The sequence below is a fragment of the Tursiops truncatus genome, chromosome 9 (assembly GCF_011762595.2).
Source record: "Tursiops truncatus isolate mTurTru1 chromosome 9, mTurTru1.mat.Y, whole genome shotgun sequence".
Taxonomy (NCBI): Eukaryota; Metazoa; Chordata; class Mammalia; order Artiodactyla; family Delphinidae; genus Tursiops; species Tursiops truncatus.
Window position 1 is genome coordinate 29656858 of NC_047042.1, and position 23454 is coordinate 29680311.

At 47.2% G+C, this 23454-nt stretch overlaps 2 protein-coding genes across 8 annotated transcripts in view; one reads left to right on the forward strand and one right to left on the reverse strand.

Annotated features, from left to right (window-relative positions):
* The window catches only part of DMTF1 (cyclin D binding myb like transcription factor 1), a 44051-nt gene extending 42641 nt beyond the window's left edge, over window positions 1–1410 (forward strand). For all 4 annotated transcript variants that reach the window (XM_019928977.3, XM_019928997.3, XM_019928967.2 and 1 more), the window contains one exon: window positions 122–1410. In XM_019928977.3, the coding sequence (XP_019784536.1) occupies window positions 122–231 (110 nt within the window). In that variant the 3' untranslated portion in view covers window positions 232–1410. The remainder of the gene's footprint in view (window positions 1–121) is intronic.
* Window positions 1236–22690, reverse strand: TMEM243 (transmembrane protein 243). 4 transcript variants are annotated; one of them, XM_033862950.2, is made up of 6 exons: window positions 22452–22690; window positions 21619–21904; window positions 7605–7676; window positions 4267–4317; window positions 3115–3219; window positions 1236–1351 (listed from the first exon to the last, which is right to left on the reverse strand). In XM_033862950.2, the coding sequence occupies exons 2-6, from the start codon at window positions 21694–21696 to the stop codon at window positions 1331–1333; spliced, it is 327 nt and encodes a 108-aa protein (XP_033718841.1). In that variant the 5' UTR covers window positions 21697–21904; window positions 22452–22690; the 3' UTR covers window positions 1236–1330. The 4 variants fall into 4 exon arrangements, with proteins under 4 accessions (XP_033718841.1, XP_073665711.1, XP_073665712.1 ...); XM_073809610.1 differs by having other exon boundaries at window positions 1236–1844; XM_073809611.1 differs by lacking the exon at window positions 7605–7676 and adding an exon at window positions 19118–19241 and having other exon boundaries at window positions 1236–1844.
* Between the last annotated feature and the right edge of the window lie 764 nt (window positions 22691–23454).

The window sequence follows — 23454 nt, forward strand, 5'->3', positions numbered from 1 at the left end:
CTTAAGGTGGAAATCTGCTTGTTAAATTTTCACTTTGGTAGAAGAACACTTACTCTAAATTCTTGACATGGATTAGAGGATGTATATATTTAAGATTAACTTGAAACTTATCTCATTACAGATCCCATATTCCAACATCATCGAGAAGAATCAAACATCATTGGATCATCTCTGGGCAGTCCTGTTTCAGAAGACTCAAAAGATGTTGAGGATTTGGTAAACTGTCATTAGGTAATTCTTAGAAACAGGTAGTTCAGGCAAAGAAGCCACACTGTTAATTACAACATCTCCAAAGAAATAGGAGCAACCCCCAAGAGGCTTAATTTACCATTCCTCTGGCTTTTAAATAGCTACAGTGCTCAAGCCACATACAGTGTTGCTGCTATGACTTTTTACCTCCTTTAAATATATCATCTGAGGTCTAGTCTTATGACAGTGTAGCTGAGTGGAGCACTGGGGTCTCTCTTAACTGTAGAGATCCTAGTGATCAGTGTTACTTGTCAGCGGGGAATTTCATTCACTTTAGCTGAGAGAAGTTTAAAATCACCAAAGCTTAACTACTGTTTTAAAAGCAGTAATATTCATCTCTAAAGATCAGACATGGCACTCTATCCAGTCTCAAATAGGCCTGTTTATATTTCAGAGAAGCTACATCACCATGGTCTAGAGCTTACCAGTGACCTTCTCCACAAAGCTTATCTTCTAAGTAGTTTGAGACTTGGGGTGTGATGGTTACTTTTGGTTTACCCATTGCTGGCAGTGGGAGCTGATTTAGGCTGGGCGAAGAGGAAAGCATTAAGAGATTAAGAAAATTCACTACAGGCTTCTTTGTTTTAATATGGATGAGAATAGGAAGACAAAATTCATGAGAAGCTGGTTTTCACCCCCTCAGAACCCACTGTCATCAGTTTACAGAGTTAGCACTTTGAAGTAAAACTAAATGGGAAAGGAAGTAAAGTTGCCTATCCTATGCCATGACCTTTTATTACATGTCTTGCTATGTAAGTTACCCAGGAAATAGTTGAGGAGAGGATCAGAGTTTGCCGTTCACTTAGTGCATTAACTGATGGGGGTTTGATATAACTTCTCCCTCTCAGGCAATTTAAAAAAACAAAATTTGCTTCTGTAATGAAAGGAAACAAATCAAGAGTCATTCCTATACCAGAGAGGGTTAAGCCAAAATTAGCCTCTAGGGCTTTAATGAATATGACCCCTATAGAAAAGTCAAAAAAAACTTGTATAAATTATTTTATTTATTATTGTAATTAGATTTACACAATCAAAGTTGTCTTTTCACCGTCTTGTGTTTTTTGTTAACGTGAAATTGTAGTTATAAGCAAAAGTTGGTTGCCTAGGGAACAATAATTGTATATTCAGTTTAACAGAAATAAAAGAGTATTTGTCTTAAAATGCAAGATTGTTTGTTGCATAGCCTTTCACCATGCAATTACATTATAAAAATTTTTAATTTCAAAAGTGAAAATGACTTGTGCTGTTTGAGCTTTAAGGGGGAATGTTTAAGTGCAACATCAGCTCCTTAAAGAAAAAGCAAAGGATCTAGGATATGTCTCCCCTGCAAGAGGGAATTTAGATTTACAATTAACATGAAAATCATGTATCAGACTTATGCAGGAGATTGTTCAGCATACCTTATCCAGTTCTTATTCAAGTCCAAATATATAGCTTTGAAGAGACCTGGTAAGTATTTCTCCTTGGCAGACTCACTTTCCCACATCATGGAAGTACAAATTCGCACATATACATAACATGATGATAGAAAATAAGATATAGTAAATTAGGTTTCTAAATTTCGGTTCTAAGTCTCCTTGTCGATACCAGTAGATCTAAAAGAAGAAGAATTAAATAAAAGTTTAAGTAATAGCACTGGGCTGAATATTAAAAATTTAAAATACAACTAATTCTTTTCCACTGTGACCAATTTTATCCATATATACTTTTTCCCCCTGAATTTTGAGACTAATGCAGCCAGAATTTTATTCTTATTCTTTATAATTCAAGTGGTACCAACTGAGTTTCCATATCCAAGACCATACTTTATTCTTGCATTCTCAGTTAACCTTGTTCAATGTTTAAACCAAGAGTCCACAGTCATTTGGCAGGTCATCCAAGAACAGATATTTTAAATATATTTGAGTAAAACGTACAGCTCTTTTAGGTACTGGAAGGGAGGACAACTTTTTAACTTATTCAAACTGCCAACAAAACTAGGGCTTTACACGTGCATATATTTGGTTTCAACTAGATCAATGTCAGTCACTTCTGGCTTTCGGCTGGGAGTGAGAGGAGAGCATTTTCCCAAGGCTCTCAAAGTGGGATGGGCCAATTCTTTCCTCAGGAATATAGCAGAATCAGTGAGTTTGAATCTGGGAAATGTCCTCTGGTTTAACTTTAACTCAGATAAGCCCATTATTATGATTTAAACCTTATGTGAGTCAGAACAATTATCTTTAAGAGTTTACTGCTTTAATTCTGCCTCTCCTCAAGGGAAATGAAAACAACAGCCAGCTAATGAAATGACCGAACACTTGGCAAATACCCAACTGGGAGTCCACCACCATCTTTATTTCTTTACCTAAAAGAACGGCTTCTTTGTAGTAAAATTGAACATTCTTGTGACAAAGGTACAACTGTAGCCTTAGGTTTCCAGAGATTTTGGTGTTAATTACTTTCATTTGGGGAGATAAAGCTCAAAGATTAAAACAAACTAGTTTTGTAATTATTAGAAACAGAGGAGTAATGGCATTTCCCAAAGCCTGTTGGGCTTTGTATGTAGTTCTTGAAGGAAGATGAATTAAATACATCACATCAAATCTTTGGCGACCTAAGTCTTTTTTTTGTTTGTTTGCTATCAAGGGAGCGGAGTTTCCTTTTAGGGTTACAAGGTTACAACTCTGGGATTTAGGAGATAAATAAACTCAGATTCAAAAAAAACCCTGCAATTTAACATTGAGAATTGTGACATGCTTTGGGGGAGAGGGGTGGCATATAATTAGAGACACCCTTTTGTACAGATTGTCTACCAGAGCTGGGAGTTCTGCCCTAGGCACCTTCAGCCCTCAAGGATACTGAATTTAAATTCTAAATAGTACTCACAAGTATGCAGGCAGTAATACTACTCAAAGAGATGCAGACAGCAAAAAATATATTCAGCGGTTTTGGAGGTAGTTGAGGGAAAACAAAAGCACTGATCAGCGTTACCTGTATGAAGAGAAATTATGTCAGGCCTCAGGAGTAATTCCCAGACTTGGTTAGACTGGCATTTAGGCAATGTAATAGTATAAAATGCTTCACATTGTAAAATGATATCTACCACCACGTTTGCCTTCTGGAATGTTAATATTTAATAAAATATTAAAATACCTTCAATTGTGTTATTTCTTTTAGTACTTCTACTTAACCTTCCTAACCTTTTCCTCCTTTATGAGAGGAGACAAACCACCACAGAACAGTAAAACTAGCCAACCTCAAAATAACCTCTTTATCAGAGATTAGATAGCATTTAAACCTCATCCCCAGGATTAACGACTATACTGAAAAGTTCTAAACTTTTTGTTATTTTGAATACTCCAGCAAAAAAATATAACCAAAACTGTTTTTGCTTAACATGAAGAATTCTAAAAAATAGGTCTCTAATATCCTATAGTTCTGTTTCTACCTTAGATATAACATTTTACCCATTCTTTTTATTAAGAAGTCATGGAGACAAACTTCACTAAAACTTATATTTAATGAAAATGTGCCAAAGAAATGTCATTCTCAGACCGGGAAATGTAGCTTTGTTTTATTTTATTGTGATAGCACCAAGCTGTAGTACACAGGATGAAAAATTAAAATCTTTTGAAACCAAAGGATAATGAGCATGCTTCAAGAACCAAATAAAAGTAAAGGCCTGAGCAGAAATGGGGAAGTTGGGTTATGTACAGAAGAGAGTTACTGGCAGCCACTGACATAGTACAGATTTACTAGGCAAACCCAGAAAACCAAGTTATTTGATTTGTGCTATTTCACCTTCAACCAGGGGGTGAGAGTGGAAATCAATTAGCTACTCCACTTACCAAGTGCAGTTTTGTTTAAGTGTCAACAAAATTGAAAGCATTACTTTAACTATGATTGGAATATTCCACTTGCTCATGTACTGGCCCCTTCTAATTTTTTTTTTTTTTTTTTTGGAGAGTTGATTGCACCACAATATTAAGGTTTTCAAAACTTTGGCTAAGAGCCTGGGTGAGACACAAAGATACTTACTAGAATCAACAAGGATGTTAAGCTGCCAACAACTAAATTGATGATTCGATCCTGAAAGAGAAAAGAGTTTTTGAGCCATATGATAAACCCATGGCACTTTAGAAAGATACAGTGCAAGGCATTATGGTGTTTTAGAATGGAGGAACCAGGATCCTGCCCCTCTGAGCTTCACACAAACAACGGCCAGAAGGGCAGAGTGTACTGAGCCACCGGAGTAGAGAACGTATTTGGGGAAGATGGACAACTAACTGGAGAAGTCTGGTTTTTATTTGGCTGCACCAGGTCTCTTAGTTGTGGCATACATGATCTTCGTTGCGGCACGTGGGCTCTCTTTGTTGCAGCATGTGGGACTAGTTCCCTGACCGGAGATCGAACCTGGGGCTCCCTACACTGGGAGCGCGGAGTCTTAACCATGGACCACTAGGGAAGTCCCTGGAGAAGGTTTCTTGAAAGGACAGGACATTTTTACATTAGGGCCTTTTGAAGACTGGGAAGGCCTGGATGGGGAAGGGAGGCTTACAGATAATCCACAAGCTGCTGGAACAGTACTAGCAGAAGCAAAGGGACAGGAGCACGGGATGGCCAGCCGAGAGCCTTGGTGAAAACAGTAAGAAACCAGGCTTAGATGACGTCAAGTGCCATCGTGAGCTTGGACCTATTTGTGATACAGCTTAAGTGTCCTTGCTTAATGTAATCTAAAAGTAAACGCAACGTAGAATCATCTGAATGAGGAGCCTGGGGTTCTACCCTTCGAGATTTCTTGTTACTCCCATCCCTACCCCAACCAACTCCAAAGAATGGTTTGAAAAACTGATCTGATCCAATCCTGATTTTACAGGTTAAGGTAAATTTAGGTCCAGTGAGTGTTGTTAAATTATTTGCCTAAAATCATACAGCAAGTTAGAAGCAACTCTGAAATAGGATATCTAAATCAGGGTCACTGGCTAGATGGTTTCAGTTACAGGAACTGAAAAGTTAAAGTATTAGTAATATAAAAATAGTAGTAGTATATACTAATAATGTATAATGTGTATTAGGTTGATAGAACTTATTTACAGAGCTTACAGAATAAGGTGGTAAGGGTTTAACACCTGATGAGGAAACACTACCTTATGGCCAATGAAAATATCAGGTAATCTTAGTTCTGAAAAGTCAAAGCTGAAGTCTTTCAAGAATCAGTCTTAAAGACTGTTTTGGCAACGTCTGAGCAAAGAACAGCAGGATACAGAATATGAGCAGCCAGAAAACAAAAGCTCAGAGACGGGAAGGGCACAGGAACCTGCATTCCCAAGTTCTCTGCTTCTAAAGGTAAAAATCCAAAGAAGAGCCAGGCAGGCAAAGCTGGGAGGGAAGAGTGAAGCAAAGCCACGTGTATCTGGTGTCCCTGACCTCACCAGGGATAAACCACACTCCAGACCAAGGCCACTGCAATTCAAATGTTACACAGCACAAAGGAAGCTGAACTACTCCAGCCACACCCTTACTAAACTTGAGGTCTTATCACCACGTCAGCTAGATAAGACAACACAGCAGACACAAGAGTCTGAAACTAGGACCATGTGTTAGGCAAGAGACCCAGGGACAAATCACTGATCACTGTTAACTTATTCCCACACAAGACATGTGTATTTAACATAAAATGTGTTAACGGACAACCCATTTATGAGAAACCCATTGTTTCTGCCTTGTGAAAAAGTTTCAACTCAACTCTTCTGGTCTATTCTAAGAAGTCAAGAGTATTTGCTCCCATCTCCTTATGAGCTCCAGGTATTGGCAACAGTCTGTAAAGGTGTGCGCATACCTCACAAGAGCTCTTACCAATAGAAAGAGGCCAGTGAAGAGGTTCAGGTGAGAGGGAGCCAACATGAATCACTATTCTCCAAATGGTACAGCAAGTTTGCCAACCAGGATCGAAATGGGGAGGGGAGAGGGGTATAATGGTGAACAGATGGTGCCTACGCCAAAAGCTTTTGTATACCTTCTAAAAAATCCTGGGGTGAAATGATACTATGACTATTTTACAGGTGGCCACACAGGCTCCAGGAAATAGCTTGCCCCAAATCTCAGTACCAATAAGTAATGGAAACAGGATTCAATGCAACAGCAGATTCCATGTATACTTCTCAGGGAAACAGCAGCCTAGCATGCTAACTGCTGGTCTAGACAAAGAGATCACGTTGCAAAGAGCACCCCATTAGCAAAGTACTACAGTAAAGTGTTTATCTTTCAGGAATGAAGACTTCCTCGTAAGTGGTTGTTTTAGACTGTTGAACTTATCCATGGAAGGCTAACTGGTTTCAATCATTTATGAAAATACATCTAATCTTTAATGAATACTTTGCTGCTTGCCTTCTAGACAGTCCACTGTCTAGAATCCCAAATCATCTTCATGAATATCAGGTATTCTACTGTTAAGATACAGTCTCTCTGGGACTCCCAAGATGGGACAAACTATTTAGAAGACGGCAGAACTGTTTCTCACAGGGTCTCCTTTCTCCAAGCCAAGGCCTTGGCTTTAGGCCTCCTGCTGTTGAAGTAACCAGGAATCCAGACCAAAGAAATAGCAGAGTTAACTCTGGAAGGCCTCCTACTTCCTTCTAAACGCTTGCTACGCAGAGTGGTCTGTGGCCCAGCAGCACCGGCACCACATGAGAGCCTGTAAAAAATGCAGAACCTTGGGCCTTGCCCCAGATCTACTGAATCAGAATCTACATTTTAACAAGAGCCTCACATGATCTGTGTGCACATTTAAATTTGTGAAGCACTGCTCTAAAGTGTAGAGTCGAAGCTAAACCATTTTGAATACTGCTAAGTTCAAATCACAAAGTGGAGACCCCTCTCCAGGCCCAGAGCTGTTTCTTCAGGGCTTTAGCAGCTCCCCCTGCTTCCAGTCTCCAAAGGTAGAATAATAGAGAATAATTAAATCGCCCGTTGATTAGCATTTCAAAGGGCAGTGTTAGAGCTAATATGCTCCAAGTCAGAATCAGAGTTATCTCCATATCAGAAGCTAGTTTCTATTAACTCAGTTACTCTATGTCTCACAAAAACTAGCTGTCTCCTCCCGTTTTATTATTGCCCTATTTCCATCTAACAAAACCATTCTCCCTACCAGAGCTTTACACTTTGTACTGCTTATTCTCACTCCCTAAGGAAGTCCAGCAGGACCAGAATCAGCCTTAATGTTTTTTTGTTTTTTGTTTTTGCGGTACGCGGGCCTCTCACTGTTGTGGCCTCTCCCGTTGCGGAGCACAGGCTCCGGACGTGCAGGCTCAGCGGCCATGGCTCACGGGCCCAGCCGCTCCGCAGCATGTGGGATCTTCCCGGACTGGGGCACGAACCTGTGTCCCCCGCGTCGGCAGGCGGACTCTCAACCACTGCGCCACCAAGGAAGCCCCAGCCTTAATCTTCATCTGCAGAGATGACAGGACAGGGAATTCGCTGTCTTCCCACAGACATCGACTCAGCAACAGGCTGAGAAACAGTCTTACCTCACATACATGGATTTATGTATGTGAGCACTTGAACATACATACACAAACATATATAGCTTCGAGAGAGACTCAGCATACATTACCTCTTAAGGCATTTATTTATTCAGTTAAACATTATCTCAATTATCTCAGTAAAGCTGAAAAAAAATTATCTACTATATCCCAGATGCAAATACAACAGCAAATAAAACCATCTCTACCCTCCAGAAGTTCACACAACACAGAGCGAAAGCGGGCACGAAGGATGTTACAAAAAAAGAAGCTGCGAGGGAAAGGGCTGGGATGCGATGCACAGGTGGAGAGAGCAGCCTGAGCCCAAGAGGCGCGTCTTTGTCTTCCTTTGAAATGGGGAAGGAGAAAACGATGGTTGTGCCTACAATGTGTCGTCTGTACCTGGGATGAGAGAAGGTTAACTCTGTGAAGCAGTAAGGAATACGTTATCTCCATTTACCAATGAGTAACTGGGTTCAGTCAGACCAATTTGCCCAAGGTCATACAGCCAGATAATGGCTAAAGTCTCCTATTCAATGCTCTTTGCAAAAGTGAGCAGTTCAAAAGGTCTAAGAATCCTTAGACTAATACATATGGGCCCGGAAATGAGAGTTAGGAGACCAAGGTTCTCATCTCACTGACTAGCTAGGTGACTTCAAAAGGATCCCTGAACCCATCTGGATCTATCACATGAGAGGACTGGGCTGATATCTGGTCCTGTCCAGTTTTAACAATTTATGGCTCTGGATCATCAGCTTCAGGCGGCACCTGGGCCAGAGCAGACCTATTCCCCAGCAATCAAAAGGCACAGGAGCCCCCCGAGATTGCTTGGTCAGCCATTAACCAGCACCCTGATACAAAACAAATCTCCAAATTCATTTCAAATGCTCCGGTGGTTAATGGTGGTTCTGGGAACATCCCAAATACCCCAAAGCTGGCATCTGTCCTCAGCAACCAGGAAAAACCCCGGCTCTGGACAGCCTGGAACACTAACAGGTAAAAGCACGCTTCCATTTCCACAGTCATTTGTTTCGCCTGCTTCCAAAACGGACCTAAAGCTTGGGCTATCACAGCAAAACCCTAACCCACTCAAGCAACAGTAAAAAGAGCATGGCAGGGCTTCCCTGGTGGCGCAGTGGTTGACAGTCCGCCTGCCGATGCAGGGGACGTGGGTTCGTGCCCCGGTCCGGGAAGATCCCACATGCCGTGGAGCGGCTGGGCCCATGAGCCATGGCCGCTGAGCCTGCGCGTCCGGAGCCTGTGCTCCACAACGGGAGAGGCCACAACAGTGAGAGAGGCTCTCGTACCGCAAAAAAAAAAAAAAAAAAAAAAAAAAAAAAAAAGAGCATGGCAAAATTCCTAAAGGGATCTGGGGACTAGAAAGAAGGAGTAAAAGGATTTACAAGGAAAAGTCTGAGTAAAGAAAACTTTTCTAAGTTCAAATGTTAGTACTAAGATTCCTGGCAGCCAAGAAGGAAGTACAATGGGTTTCAAAGCTCTCACTAATGACAGTAAGCGCACTGCATCATTAGAACAGGCAAACTTCTCCTGGATCTAAGAAGAGTTTGTTGCACGGGTCTAGGCAAATTCTGGGAGGCAGACAGTGCAGCTACTTCATACATAATTGCTTCTTATATTGACACGTAAAAATAGCTGAAGGCATAATGTCCCCAAAAGAGTGAGACGCGGGCTGAGAAGTGGGATGGCTGAAATGCCACACACCCAATTTAACTGCTCATCCTTCAGAGCACAGCCCAGACATCGCCTCCACTGTAAACCCTTTCTGGACAGCTTCCTTGGGCACTCCTCAGGACGGGAGATGCCCCTGCCTCAGGGCTCCCGGGTCACGTGGCCCAGACTTTACACTTACGGAGTCACTGGCTGTCTCCTCCATTAGGACTGGAAGTTAATTAACCGTGGGGGAAGGCAGCCGGGAGGCTGGCACGCTGCCGGCCGGTGCTCTGAGAATGATGCTTAAGTAACAGAACCATAAATGGAAGTGACCGACGGCATTTTCCTTAGAGCGCCTCTTACCAGGATAGGCTACTCACCACTCATCCGGGGCCTGACTTGTCAGAAATCTCAGCTTCTGGTCAGAAGACAGCTTGGCCTCACTGGTCCAGGACAGACACGCAACACCACCGCAGAAGCCACAGCCTGGCCCTGCAGCCCAAGAGGCCGAGCCCTCACGGTGCTTCCCGGGCCAATGGCCCCATGGTAATACCAGGAGTAAACCATGGGCACCTCCAGGTCGGGGTTTCCCGAACCTGAGGACAGAAGCCCAGCCACTCATTGCCACAGCAGCAAGCACTAGTTTCAGAGGCACGACAGCAACTGCCGCCCAGGAGCCGGTCCTTCCGCAGGGCTGCTCAGCACTCCCAGGGAGAAGCCATGCAAAACAGAAAGCTCCTTGCGGGAAAGGAAAACCCTGCATGGACAACACCACAAGAAAATTCCCTTACACGCCCTGGAGGGAGGAGGGGGGGTGGGGGAAGACTGAGAATTCCGGTTTTGTGTTACTTCCACCTTCCTCTGCGACTCCATCAAAGTCCTCAGACAACATCACAGGCAGCCCTACAGACCCCATCCCTCCCCAAGTGCACTCCGGGTCAATCTTCACCCTCCGCACCTTCGAGTTCTCCGTCAGCCACCCCACCACCCCCTGAAACCCGTTCCATCTGAGCAAAGTACTTCCTGGTCCACACACAAGAGTTCTCCCGTGCCCTGGACTTCCCCTGCTGCCTCTGCCTCTCAACTTTCTCCCCAACAGAGCCTGTGCCACCCACATACTCATCCCAGGGTCACTGGGCCAGGAAGGAGTCGGGGTGGGGGGGGGGGTGGGCAAGGCATTTCCTGCTCCCCAGGCCAGAATGAGATGGCAGTTTCAATAATATCCTCTGCTATGGTCTGAAAGTTTGTATCCCTCCAAAACTGCTAGTTGAAATCCTAATGGCTAATGTTGACAACAGTAGGAGGTGGGGCCTTTGGGAGGTATGTAGGTCATGAGGGTGGAGCCCTCACAAGTGGGATTAGTGCCCTTATAAAAGAGGATCCAGAGAGCTCCCTACCCCTTCCACCAGGTAAGGACACAAACAGAAGTCTACAACCCAGAAGAAGGCCCTCATCCAACCATGCTGGCATTCTGACTTGGGACTTCTAGAAGTGAAAGAAAGAAATGTTTGTTGTTTGTAAGTCACTCAGTCTGTGTGGTATTCTGTTACAGCAGTCCAGACAGACAAAAACATCCTCTATTTTTAAGATGTATGTCCCTGGCAGTCTCATACCAACTTCTTCCCTTCCTCTTCTCAGCAAGCTCAATTATTTCAGCACCCGTTTGGCCAAATCCCTCTCCTCCAACCGTCTCCTCCACTGCCCCTGAGCCTGGTCTTCCTCGGCATCCACTGACTACATCATTCCCAATCTGTCACACCAAAGACCTAACCTGACCATGGAGTCGGCAGTTTCAGCAACGCCCAGAGCCTCTCTCGTGGATGTGTTCATCTGCTCTTGATGCTTTGAAAACCCAGTCCTGAGTCACTCCCAAACCCTCAGCCACTTCCAGGCTCTGGTGCTAAGTCTTGCTGTGAAGCCTTTCAACTATCCTACCTGTTAACTGCCAGTTTACTTGTCTGTCTCCTCCTCCACACTGTAAGGCCTGGGAGGCTGAGGGCCATGTCCTCCTTGTTCACTGCTGGGTTCTGGGCCACTGCCCATGACTGCAACCCAGCCCAATGCTGCACTCTCCAAGCTGTGTACCCCACAAGGCCTGCGCCCACCCAGAGGCAGGAGCACCTCTGTCTCACTCAGACAAAGCCAAGCCATGTGGCTGTGGGAGCTGCCACTACCCAGAGTGGAGAGACTTCTGAATCTACAAAGGTGCCACTGTACCAGTGGGTGGGGAGACACCAGACATTTCCTTCTGCCAACCCTCTAGATATTCCCAGCATATATAAGATATTCAAATATTAGCTGAAAAAACAAACTAACTGTGTTACTACAAATTCATGTATTCAGCTGGGCTTTCACTGTATTTTCATGGCCTTTTATTTTGAGTTGACTTTCGCAGTTGCTCTCCAGGAAGTGGTTTGAAGCTCCACCTCCACTCAGGTTCCCAGTCTCACTCTTGAAGCCTGTCCGTCAGCAGACATCTTTACAAAAAAAAAAAAAAAAAAAAAAAAAAGATGCTGAGAAAAAGAAGAACTCCCCCCGCCCCCCATTTCCACTCCTTCCAGCCTGAAGAGGACCGGAGGGCAGCCTGTTCCTCTGCCAATCCTGCACCCATTCCCTGGCCTTATTAGTTATCTCTGTCCTCATATCTATGCTGAATCTCTCCATCATGGAGTCCATCTCTGGCCCCCAAATCTCAACCCCTCCAACATCAGAACAGCCTTCCCTCCATCCTGCTTCCCACCTTGATGTTTGGCATCTATTCTCCACCCTTTTTACATGCTTAGTGTAAGGAAGTTAGGAACGAAATAAAACAGGGTAAATGAAGAGTGACCAGAGTGGAGCTGGGGGCTATTTTTAAAAAGAAGGTCAAGGAATCCTCCTGTTTGAGCGGGGACCTTTTAAAGAAAAAGGAACGAGACATGCAAGGATCTAGGAGAAGTGTACTGCAAACAAGGCAGTGCAGCAAGTGCAAAGGCCCTGAGGCAGGAGTGAGCTCGGAAACTGGAAGACAAAGTAGGCTAGGATGACTGAAGCTAGTAAGGAAAAGAAAGGGAAGAGCAAGGATTTGTGTAGTGCCTTTCTATCCTCCTTGTAGTACATATATGCTCCATGAGAAAAGATGCCCTCTCCAGCATACGGCACATGTCCCAGGATGCAGTACACACACAATTAAGCATTGAATCAAAGCACACATACATGCACACTCAACAACCGACAGCCTCCAGAAGACAACTATACTTAGCACAGCACTCAAGGCTCCTCCCCCGGCCCAGGCTTTCCTCTGACCATCCCTCCCAAGTTCTAGAGTCTGCTTGCAATGGAACACTCACAGTTCCCTCCCCCTTCCCGGCACTTTCCTGCTCCCACCTCTTCAACACAGTTGGACCTCCTGCTTGGGATTCCCAGTCACCTCCTCCTGTCAAATCTTACTCCTGATTCTGGGTCTAAAAATCAAAAGCAGTCTGATCTGATGTCCCCAGTAGAATTATCCCCTTCCTCCACGCTCCCTGGCACTTTGCTCCTCCTTTCATTAAAGGGCTCGACCCCATGTTCATCTTCCTTGTGCACAAGATCTTCAGGTCCCTGAAGACAGTGATTATCTTCTCTTGTGAGGGAAAGAGAAGAAAGGCAATCCAATCAGCATGTAGTAAACATACAAGGAGGGGACTTCCCTGGTGGCGCAATGGTTAAGTATCCACCTGCCAATGCAGGGGACACGGGTTCGAGCCCTGCTCCGGGAAGATCCCACATGCCGCGAAGCAACTAGGCCCGTGAGCCACAACTACTGAGCCCGCAAGCCACAACTACTGAGCCCACAGGCCACAACTACTGAAGCCCGCGCGCCTAGAGCCCGTGCTCCGCAACAAGAGAAGCCACCACAGTGAGAAGCCCATGCACCGCAATGAAGAGTAGCCCCCGCCTGCTGCAACTAGAGAAAGCCCGCGCGCAGCAACGGAGACCCAATGCAGCCGAAAGAGAAAGAAATTTATTAAAAAAAAAAAAAAAAAAAAAGTGATTTTCCTTTTCTTCTTCCAAGTCCCAGGGGAAAACGTCTTGTCAGGAAAGCTCTGGAAATGGCCCAGTCAGCAGCCTAAGGGACAGCTGTCTTGGGACGGACACAGTGAGAGGACGTGACACATGGGAGGAGGTTTGGGCCCCTCGGAAGCAAGAAACCTCAGGCCTTGCCAGGGGGTCTCCTCAGTTCCCCCAGAGCTGCGTGGCCCTCAACAGGCAGGAGCTTCTCCCCAACACCGTGGCCGGAGGCAGCCCTGGAGACAGTGTCCCCAGGGTGAAGCAAGGAGACAGCTGACTCTGCGAATGGCGAGCCCGGGTCACGGGGCTGCTGTCCTGAGGCTTCGCAGAGAACCCTGGGAGTAGCGGCACATGAGAAAAGCTTATGAGACTCACACACACCCATACTCGCCCACTCTCATGCTCTGAGCTCTCAAATGCACCAGGGCCTCCACGGCTGCCTGTAGCTCTGAACACCGACCTCTCCCTCGGGTCCCTCCAGAGAAGGTACATGTATGGACACTTTGAAACATTCCCCTTATTTCACAGATTCACGTTCTGAAAAATCTTGCAGTTGTGAATATTTCTGTCCTACCCATCCTCCCAGATTCTCCTCCCCACAGGAGGAGAACACTTGAAATATATTATTCACAGTTAGGCATACTTGAAATAGATTATTTTCATTGAAGCATCACTTAGGGAAATGAGATCACAGTAAAAATACAAAATAAACCTACTCCACATGTTTAAGGACCAAAATGATCCGTAGAGTCGGTAGCACAGGAAGTGCCGGATCTTTATGTGCTCCGACCTTCAGAACTGGGAGGCCCAGAGCAAGGGCTAGGACGTCAGGAGCCTGGCAGACCTGATTTACATCTATTCTCCCACCACATGCCTGCTTGTGGCCTTGGGGAAGTCACTTAACTCTGAAGCCGAAGTTTCCATATTTGTACAAATAAATCCATATTTGTACAACGGTCGAACACGCAGGGTTGCTGTTAGGAATCGGAGATAATACACGTAAAGCCCTAGAACAGAGTGCCATTTAGCGGAGTCAGTAAACGGCTGCTCACGTTAGTATTATTTCTACCTCATCTATTGGGGCATCTTACCAACAAGATTAGGTCCTCAGAGATGAGTGGGACCCAGACCCTCTCCCAGACCCTGGCCCCCATTTCTAGGGGCCACATTCCATCATCCCCATAGGGACACTCAAGTTTGTCAACCCACGTTGTCCTTATGGCAGTGCAGAAAATATGGTCATTATACCTACACATGAACTATGGACTGACCCCAAGAAAAAGAAATGGCTCAATTTAGTAGACCCAGTCTATTACCACAGAGCTGCAGAAACCTTGTCTACGGAGGGAAAAACTCAGCAGACCACCAGCTTCTGCGAGGCCAGGGCTCAGTTTAAGTTTTTTATACAGTACTGTGTTATGTTTATGGCCTCTTTGCTGAAGCTCAGCCAGGAGAGGAGAGAGTGACGCCCTTAACTGCACGAGAGCGTGAAGCACCCCTTCCTGTTTTGGTACCCAGCGCTCCAGGTTTTTGAACACGAGCCCCTGCCTTCTACTGATGGTTTAGAATGTCCCAAAAAAGCAGGTTACTTTTTAGTGATGCTAGATGCTCACTTCACTTAAAATTTAATATAACTAAGAATATAACAAAAAAGAAGCAGACTCACAGAGAACAAACTAGTGGTTACCAGTGGGGAGAGGGAAGCGGGGAGGGGCAAGATAAGGGCAGGGGATGAAGAGGCACAAACTTTTAGGTATAAAATAAGCTACAAAGATATATTGTACAACATGCGGAATATAGCAAATATTTTGTAATAACTATAAATGGACTGTAACCTTTAAAAATTGTAAATCTCTTTACTGTACACCTGTAACCTACAAAATATTGCACATCAAGTATACTTCAATTTAAAAAAAACCTTAATATATATAAAATCCAGAACTAGGTAAGGCACTATGCCGAGTGCTAGAAACGCTGGAGAAATAAGGCAACTGGCTCCTACCCTCAAGGAGCTTAGACTCTGGCCGGGGAGGCAAGACCTATACAAATCCCTCACAGCACAAGGAGTAAATACCAGGAGACGTCTCTGACCACCAGGGTCGTAGGAGGGAAGCACGGATGCAGACTGGATCGTGAGGGAGGTTCGAAGGTGGGAAATTAGACTGGGCAGGATTCCGATATGTGGGGAAGAGAGGGTGCTACGGCAAGAAGAAGAGCATTTGCCAAGAGCAGGGAGGCAGCTCAAGGCAAGGGATCCATGGAGAGGTGCCAGTCTGGACTGGGCATCCACAGAGCAACGGTGAAGACCAGGGATGTCAGCCTCCCTAATTCGCCAGCATCCTCTGAAGAGCCTTCTCAAAATACGAACGCCTGAGTGCAACCCCCTGAGATCCCCAGTCCTCTGGTCTAGGGGTGGGGGAGGAAAAGACTTATTAGAGCAGGAAAGAAGAAAGTCCTGGCGTCTATCAGCCTGCACCGTTTCTCCAGCACGAGAAATGGCAACTAAAAGTGGTTTGGCCACCTGGATGAGAGGCAAGGGGACAACAGATCCGATCCCCTGGGCGACTAGCTCTGCTCTGAGGGAGACAGGTGTTGTGCTCAGAGAATCACCCAGAAGCTGTGTCAAGAGGCTGGAAGCCCGCACCCCTCGGAGGACAGCCTTTGGGGCCCTGGGCAGGCGGAGGGGCGGCAGGCAGACACAACAATCCTAACCACAGCTTTGTTCTTAATGAAGCAACAACCCTCCCCTCCAAACGGAAAAAGGCAAGAAGTAGCATTCTCATCTTACACTACTACTTGCAGAAGCCAAATGCTCCAATTCTGAATGGTCTGAATTCGACTACACGTCATCAAAAGACCTTGATTTTCACTGTTTTTGTTTATTTGCTTTTTTTTTGCAGGGAGAGGAGGAAAGGATCAGGAAAGTGCTTTAGAACATGGAACTTTCGCCTTTGGAACCAAACATCTGAGCCTCGGGACCCACTAACTTGCTCCCTACACGGAAGGTCCCCCTCTGTTATCTGACTCCAGTGTATGCGCCTTCCTCCAATGTCACTCACTTTTCTTACATCACATCCAAGTAGAAATAAAGGGGCAAGAACGGTCACCACCCTTCTCAGAGGATGAATCACTTATTATTAGTGAAAATCAATAGAAGAGGCTGGTCCAGGAACCGGCTTACACTACATTCCAAGGAATGAAGTACTCCCTCCTCGCCCATTCGCAGTAGCTGTTAGATACCAGTTTGCCCTCTTCCCCACAGAGAACCATCCTGCCTCTCCCCGCTAGGTTCACCAATCCACTGGCTGAAACTGATTTCGGATGATTCCGCAGCCAGCCAGCGAATCAAGAAATCAAGATCGACTCACAAGCCCTGAGGACAACTTAAAGCCTTTCCATTACCCAGACAGAAAGATGGCCCAAAGGAAATTTTAAAGGCAGGCTGGACAAGAGAGGGGGTAATACCTCCAGGTTAGAGTTCATACTAGGAAGGGAGGAGCAGGGGATAGGTTCCTAGAGTGACATTTCCCGAAGCGGGTTCTGTGGACACTCAGCTCAGGCCTGCTGAGGCTGAGGGGGGGGTGCAAGGTAAGAACGGAGTAAGGCACTGACTGTGCCAGTGACAAAAGGCCAGCCACCGAAACAGCACAGGAAGTGCTACTCGCCCTCCCTCTCCAGCCACGGTCTCAGTGAACATGAGCACATTTTAAAGGTTCTGAGAAGTCCCGCAACAAAGAAAAATGTTTCACGATCGTGACTATACAACCACCGTGACTGATAATTCACTCGCTTTAGAACTGCACTACCCAACACGGGAGTACCAGCTGTATGTGGTCACTGAGCACCTGAAGTAGCTAGTCCAAACTGAGATGGGCTGTAAGTGAAAATACACGCTGCATTTCAAAGGCTTAGTGCGAAAAAAAGGATGGAAAATTATCTCCACTTTTCATATTGAGTACATATTGAAATGATAGTATTTTAGAATGTATGGAATTAAGCATATTATTAAAATTAACTGCATCTCTTTATACTTTGTAAATATATGGCTACTAGGACATTGAAAATCACATACATGGCTCATCTTATATTTCTACTGGGTCGCGCTCCTTCAGAAAGTGCTAAGCAACAGCACATGCTCAGAAACCTCAGATACACTGTATTATCGTGGCATTTGTGCCACATTTGTTTTCCCCCTGAAAGAGATGTGTTACATCCCAGAACTGGGGATGGAATAAAAACAGACGAAGAAAGCATCTGGACATTCTGACCAGGCTTGATGTGACAGCCCACCTAGCAATATGTGATTCCAAAGGTATCAAGGAACGACTATCCTTCCTCTCCTGGTCTATTATCCCTTAGATGTTTACGTAACAACAGAAAACTGTTTTGCTTTACCTTTCGCTCCAAGGCTGTATCTGTAAAGTTATTCCTAAACATCACGCTAAAGACTGAATAAATCTGGAGTTTGGTATCCTTCAGGGACTGCCCACTAGGGTGCTGCTCCAGGCCCACTGGGTTGTGTATCTCTATAGCAGATGCTAGTATCGTTCACTCACTCCATGACTTTGGGCAAACCACTTCACCTCCTTCCTGTGGAAGGGCCAAGTATGTGAACGTCCACAGGGCCTTCTGGACAGTGTGACCCAGACAGTGTAAGTCACCTCACCATTTACTATCCTAGTCAACTCGTGAAACATCACCAGAGGAGAACCAGTTGTGTGACTCAACACGTAGCCTGCTTTGTAGTGCAGCTCCCCTGCTTGTGAAACAGCAGTAACAACACCCACCTCACAGAAGAACTGGGTGATCAAACAAGGGAACGCTGAATGCAGAGCACGCTGCCCGGCACTGAGGAAACACAACTTCCCTCCAGACTCTGCTCCGTGCACTTCAGTCATCTTGGCCATAGAGGGAGAGGCTGGCCCTAAACCTCTCGTCCTTTCTAGGCTTAAAATTAACAGGCTATCTCTGGTCAGTTGCTAAAAGGCAAATAAGATTACTAAAAGCTCAGAAGACCTGTCAGAATAGGACAGGAAGTGGGCTTTCCCTTTCTGGATTCTCTTCCTCAGAGGCGAAAGCACGTTGGGAGCACACACATGCAGGGGCCAGTGAAGGGTTTCCCAGGGTCCCGGGAAAGCCTCCCTGCTCTGGCAGTGACTGCCCTCCAGTGGAATGGCTCCACTGTAACGTGTCCTATCCTTTCACTATTGAGGTCCCATCCCTGTGCGCTGCCCACTCAGGTCCTCAAAATCATTTGCTGTCATTGAAGACAGATGCCTCGGGCTTCCCTGGTGGCACAGTGGTTAAGAATCCGCCTGGCAATGCAGGGGACACGGGTTCAAGCCCTGGTCCGGGAAGACACCACATGCCGTGGAGCAACTAAGCCCGTGCGCCACAACTACTGAGCCTGCGCTCTAGAGCCCATGAGCCACAACTACTGAAGCCCGCGTGCCTAGAGCCCGTGATCCCCAACAAGAGTAGCCACCGCAGTGAGAAGCCCGCGCACCGCAACAAAGAGTAGCCCCACTCGCCGCAACTAGAGAATGCCCGTGCACAACAATGAAGACCCAACACGGCCAAAAATAAATAAATTAAAATAAATTAAAACAAAAAATAAAGACAGACGCCTCTCCTTCCTCGGATACAGCATCTCAATTTATACAAACCATGATGCTTCTTCCTATCCTCAGACCAGAAGTCTCTCTGCTTTCTCCATTCTGTACAATTTCTGTATGTCCAATCATTCTGTCAGCCCCACAGAGGAAACTCAAGGAAGCAATTCTGAGAGATCTGGAAATATATATTATTCTTATTTTTTTTCCCTCTGAGTAGCTGATTCTACTGTTATGACGCCTAAAATTGCCTAAGTAATGCTAGAGGTGTATGCTCTTGGATTAAATAAATCTGCAATAAACAGAGATACATTTGGAATAGTCAATTTCTTGGATGGGTTTCAAATAGATCATAGGCAACAGGGAAACTTACAGTCATTGACTATTTAGGCCCAAGTGAGTCAGAAACATCAATATTTCTAAGTGTCTCTATAAATCAACAAGTCCCTTATGGAGTCATCTACCTCAGTATTCAGGGATCAAAGGAGGTCAGAGGCCTGCATCACCCAGAACCCCAACCTGTGCACCAAGGTATGTAGAGGAGACACTGAACTTCTTGGCTCTCAGGACAGTTGGGCAGCCAGATGCCCTGGGTCCGACCCCTTCAAGCAGCTAGCTGCCTCCATTCTCCAGGCCCCAAATCCTCTCCTAATCAAACCCCAATTTAGGGGCATCCATATCTGAAAGCCGAAGGCTACCAGACACTCTGAATGTAGAATCCATCCTCTAAGATCTTCCCCAAGCTTCCCAAAGTGACCACTTTCTCCCTGGTACCCCAACATGCCCCCTCTACCCCCTCTCATAGCACAGATCCAACTGCATCACGTTTGTTCACATATTTCCCCCATCTACCTGGGTTCCTCAGACGCCCCAGGGCCTATCACATAATGCTCAATAATGTTAGCTGATGGGAACTCCCTGGAGGTCCAGTGGTTAGGACTTGGCACTTTCACTGCTGAGGGACCGGGTTCAATCCCTGGTGGGGAACTAAGATCCCACAAGCCGTGCGGCCAAAAAAACTTAAATTAAATTTTTAAAAAATAATAAAATGTCAGGGACTTCTCTGGTGCTGCAGTGGTTAAGAATCTGCCTGCCAATGCAGGGGACATGGGTTCGATCCCTGGTCCAGGAAGATCCCACATGTCGCGGAGCAACGGAGCCCGTGAGCCACAACTACTGAGCCTGCACTCTAGAGCCCGCGAGCCACAACCACTGAGCCCGTGTGCTGCAACTACTGAAGTCTGCGTGCCTAGAGCCCAAGCTCTGCAACAAGAGAAGCCACCGCAAGGAGAAGCCCGGGCACCACAATGAAGCCCGGGCACCACAATGCCCCCGCTCGTCGCAACTAGAGAAAGCCCACGCGCAGCAACGAAGACCCAGCGCAGCCAAAAATAAATAAAATAAAATAAATTCTAAAAAGTAAGTAAATAAAAAATGTTAGCAGAAACAGGAATATCTACTGGACCAGAGCCGTGCTTCTCAAAAGCAGGTGTCTGTGGGCTGGGAATATGCAAAGTCACAGGATAAACAAGGAGCAACTTCTTAGACATAAAGCTTAAAACATTTTCTTATAAAGTCCCTTTGAGAAGAGAAAGCAAAATCCACATGGAGTTAAAAAAAAGAAATAAAGTAGTATTCTCCTGGCAGGCTGGCAGCTTCCAAATTCAGGGTCATGCCCCAGGCTGTCGGGTGTACAAGTTCCCTGTCCTTTCTGCTAAAGAGGTCCCTGACTAAGCTGAGAAACCCAAGAAGCTCTGGACTCCATATGTGCCCTACTTTCTGAAAGGCTGAAAGTACTTTGTCAGGGGTCAAAGATCACCAATGCCACTTTCTAGGTAAAAAAAAACCAAACAAAACAGGCTAATCTTGCCCAAACGACTCAGAAAGTTAATGCTGGGGACAGGAAAAGAGCTCTCTTCAATTACTGGCCCAGGACATCACATGAATAAGCTTGTAAGAAGACATTATACTTTTTAAAAGCCTAAAATAATGTACAACTAGCTTGTTTGGGCCTGAGACACTTTGATCACTTCCTGGAATGGAGTCCCATCAAAGAAACCCTCATTTCACGCCTCTCCTCTTTTTCTCTGCTCGGCTGCCTCAGCAGTAAACTCTCAAGGGCTCTAGATAAACACGAAACAGAAGCACCTCTCTTGGGCTCTTACGGAAGCCTCAGGTGCACACCTGAAGCCTCTTGAAGGTCAGCACTCCAGCTGGACCAGCGGATGTGCAAACACCATGACCACCTGGCCTTGGGGAAGAGGGCTTCCGCACTCCCGTTTCGGACCCCCCGCAGCCCAGAACTTTCTGAACTTTTCTCCACTACCAGCCTTCAAGGCTCTTGGCCAGCCCTGTCCCAAAGAGGAAGCCGAGGGGCAGCGCAAGTACCTTGAGAGGAATGAAGCGGGGTTGAAGGCACTTTCTTGCTACAAGGGCCTTCAGGGGCCGCAGAAGGACCCAGCAGGGCTCCGGGTCGGGAGGGAGCGGGGAAGGGGAGGGTGCGGACAGACACACAAACACAAACACCCAGGCCCCGAGTCCCGGGCCGCACTCACCTTGGCCGACGTCTCTCCGAACAGAGGTCTGTTGTCGAGCCCACTGGTGCCGTAGGTCCTGGTGGAAAAGTCCTCCATTTTAGGGTTTCTTCACTGTCCCGAAGCCACTCAAAGCCGAGCCAGCATTGCCTCCCGAAGTCCCGGGTCTACGACTCGCGGCGCCGCCGGTCACCGAGCGCTCATAGCCGAAGCCCAAGGGGGCCGGAGTCCCGGCGGCGGGGGTGGACGCTCAGACCCACGGGACGAGGCCGCTCCGCCCGAGCCCCGCTCCCCTCATCTTGAACAGCTGCCGCAGGAAGTGAATAGAATCAAACACAGCGTGGCCGCCCCGCCCGGCGGCTCCCGCTTCCCCAAATCTCAGCGCCCGGGTCGCAGGGCTCGCGCTGCAGCTCACGGAGCAAATCGGCTTCCCCGGAGCTCCCCGCTTCCCCGCCCTCGCCACTCCTCTCTGTGACACGGTCATTTCTCGTGCTTTCTAAATGTTCTGGTGATCCCTTCACTATCGGGGCGGGGGCGGGGGGCGAAGTTTTCCTGGAAGAAGGCAGTACCAGCCCTCTGCACCGCTCCACCCCTCTCGCCCCAGTGGCCAGCGGCAAGAAGTGAAGCCGCCGGAGCGGAGCCGAGCGCTCCGCGCGCCCCTCCCACAGCGCTCTGGGATCAGGTCGCGGCGGCGCCGAGCGACTCGGATCCCCGCTCAGGTGTTGCCTGTACGCGAGGGCCGGCGCGCCTCCCGCAACTCCCCTGGAGCTGTCGGGGCAGTAGGAGGGGATCCCGCCTCGGCCCGGCACGGGCCGACCACCCTCCCGGAAGCGCCCCGCGCCCGCAGGCCAAACCTCGGCGTCCCCAGCCGCCCGCTCGCTGGGGAGTCCTGGTCGCACTAGGGAGCACGGGTCCCGGTCCACGCCGACGCCCGGAGGCGGAGCAGAGACTCCGGGGGCGTCGCGGAGCGAAAGACTTTCCGGGCTGGCAGAGAGCGGGCGCGCCGGCCGGGCAGTGCGCGCCGGGTCCCCGGGCCGCTCCCCGGTCCGCTCCCCGGTCGGGACCCGCTGCCACCGTCGCAAACCGACTCGGCCCGCCCAGGCCACGTCACGGCCGAGGCCGCCAATCCCGCGTGCCGAGGCGCCGCATTGGCTGCGGGGCTTTATTCCTAGAGGTGCCAGTTTATTCCCCGCTGGGCGGCCGATCTTCTGCGCTCCTTGTTTCTCTGCCTCTTAGTAATTAGCGCCTGCGCGACCCACGTGGGCTGAGCACATTTCGGAAGATAGCCTTGCAGTGGGCTGAAACTTATTAAAAACAACCAACCTGCTTTAACCACCCCAGTCTTTGCACCACTAGCACGGAAAGGGGGTCGTTGATAAATATGGTTTAGGGTTGTTTGTATGTTTGTCCTGTGTTAGGGAACCTATGTCCTGGACAGTGACGGTCGGGAGGTAATACGTGCTTAGGTATGTCTTGGACTTGTCCGCTCATCCTGCTGCTGCTGCTGCTGATTAAGCATATATATGCAGCCACAGAGAACCAACCCGTCGTTATGTCAGCCTCTTCGGGTTTGAGAACGTGGAGAACCGGAGGTGGACAGGCCCCCTAGGCAACATAGCGTCACTCTACATTTGGGATCATTTATAAGTATTAGGAAACGAATGCAACCACGCTAGGTACTCTGGACACTACGGCTCCTACACTGAAGAAAGCTGTGACTACATTTGTTTGCAAGGAGAGCCCGTGTTGCAACATTGTAGCCCTGTGACACTTAGAATCCAAGCAAAGATTCCACGTGGTCCCTCTAGAGTTTGGGACAAAGGATTAGGACAAGGGACAGACTAAGAGCCACAGAGC

Bases quoted from the DNA above. Each gene is read 5' to 3' on its own strand.
- TMEM243 (XM_073809610.1), bottom strand. From the start codon at position 21,696: ATGGAGGACTTTTCCACCAGGACCTACGGCACCAGTGGGCTCGACAAC. The intron at 4,318-7,604 runs GTTCGTGCCCCA...TTTCTCTTTCAG, and splicing joins TGCCGACGCGGGGGACACAG to GATCGAATCATCAATTTAGT. The intron at 3,220-4,266 runs GTAAGTATCTTT...CTCTTCATACAG, and splicing joins TAACATCCTTGTTGATTCTA to GTAACGCTGATCAGTGCTTT.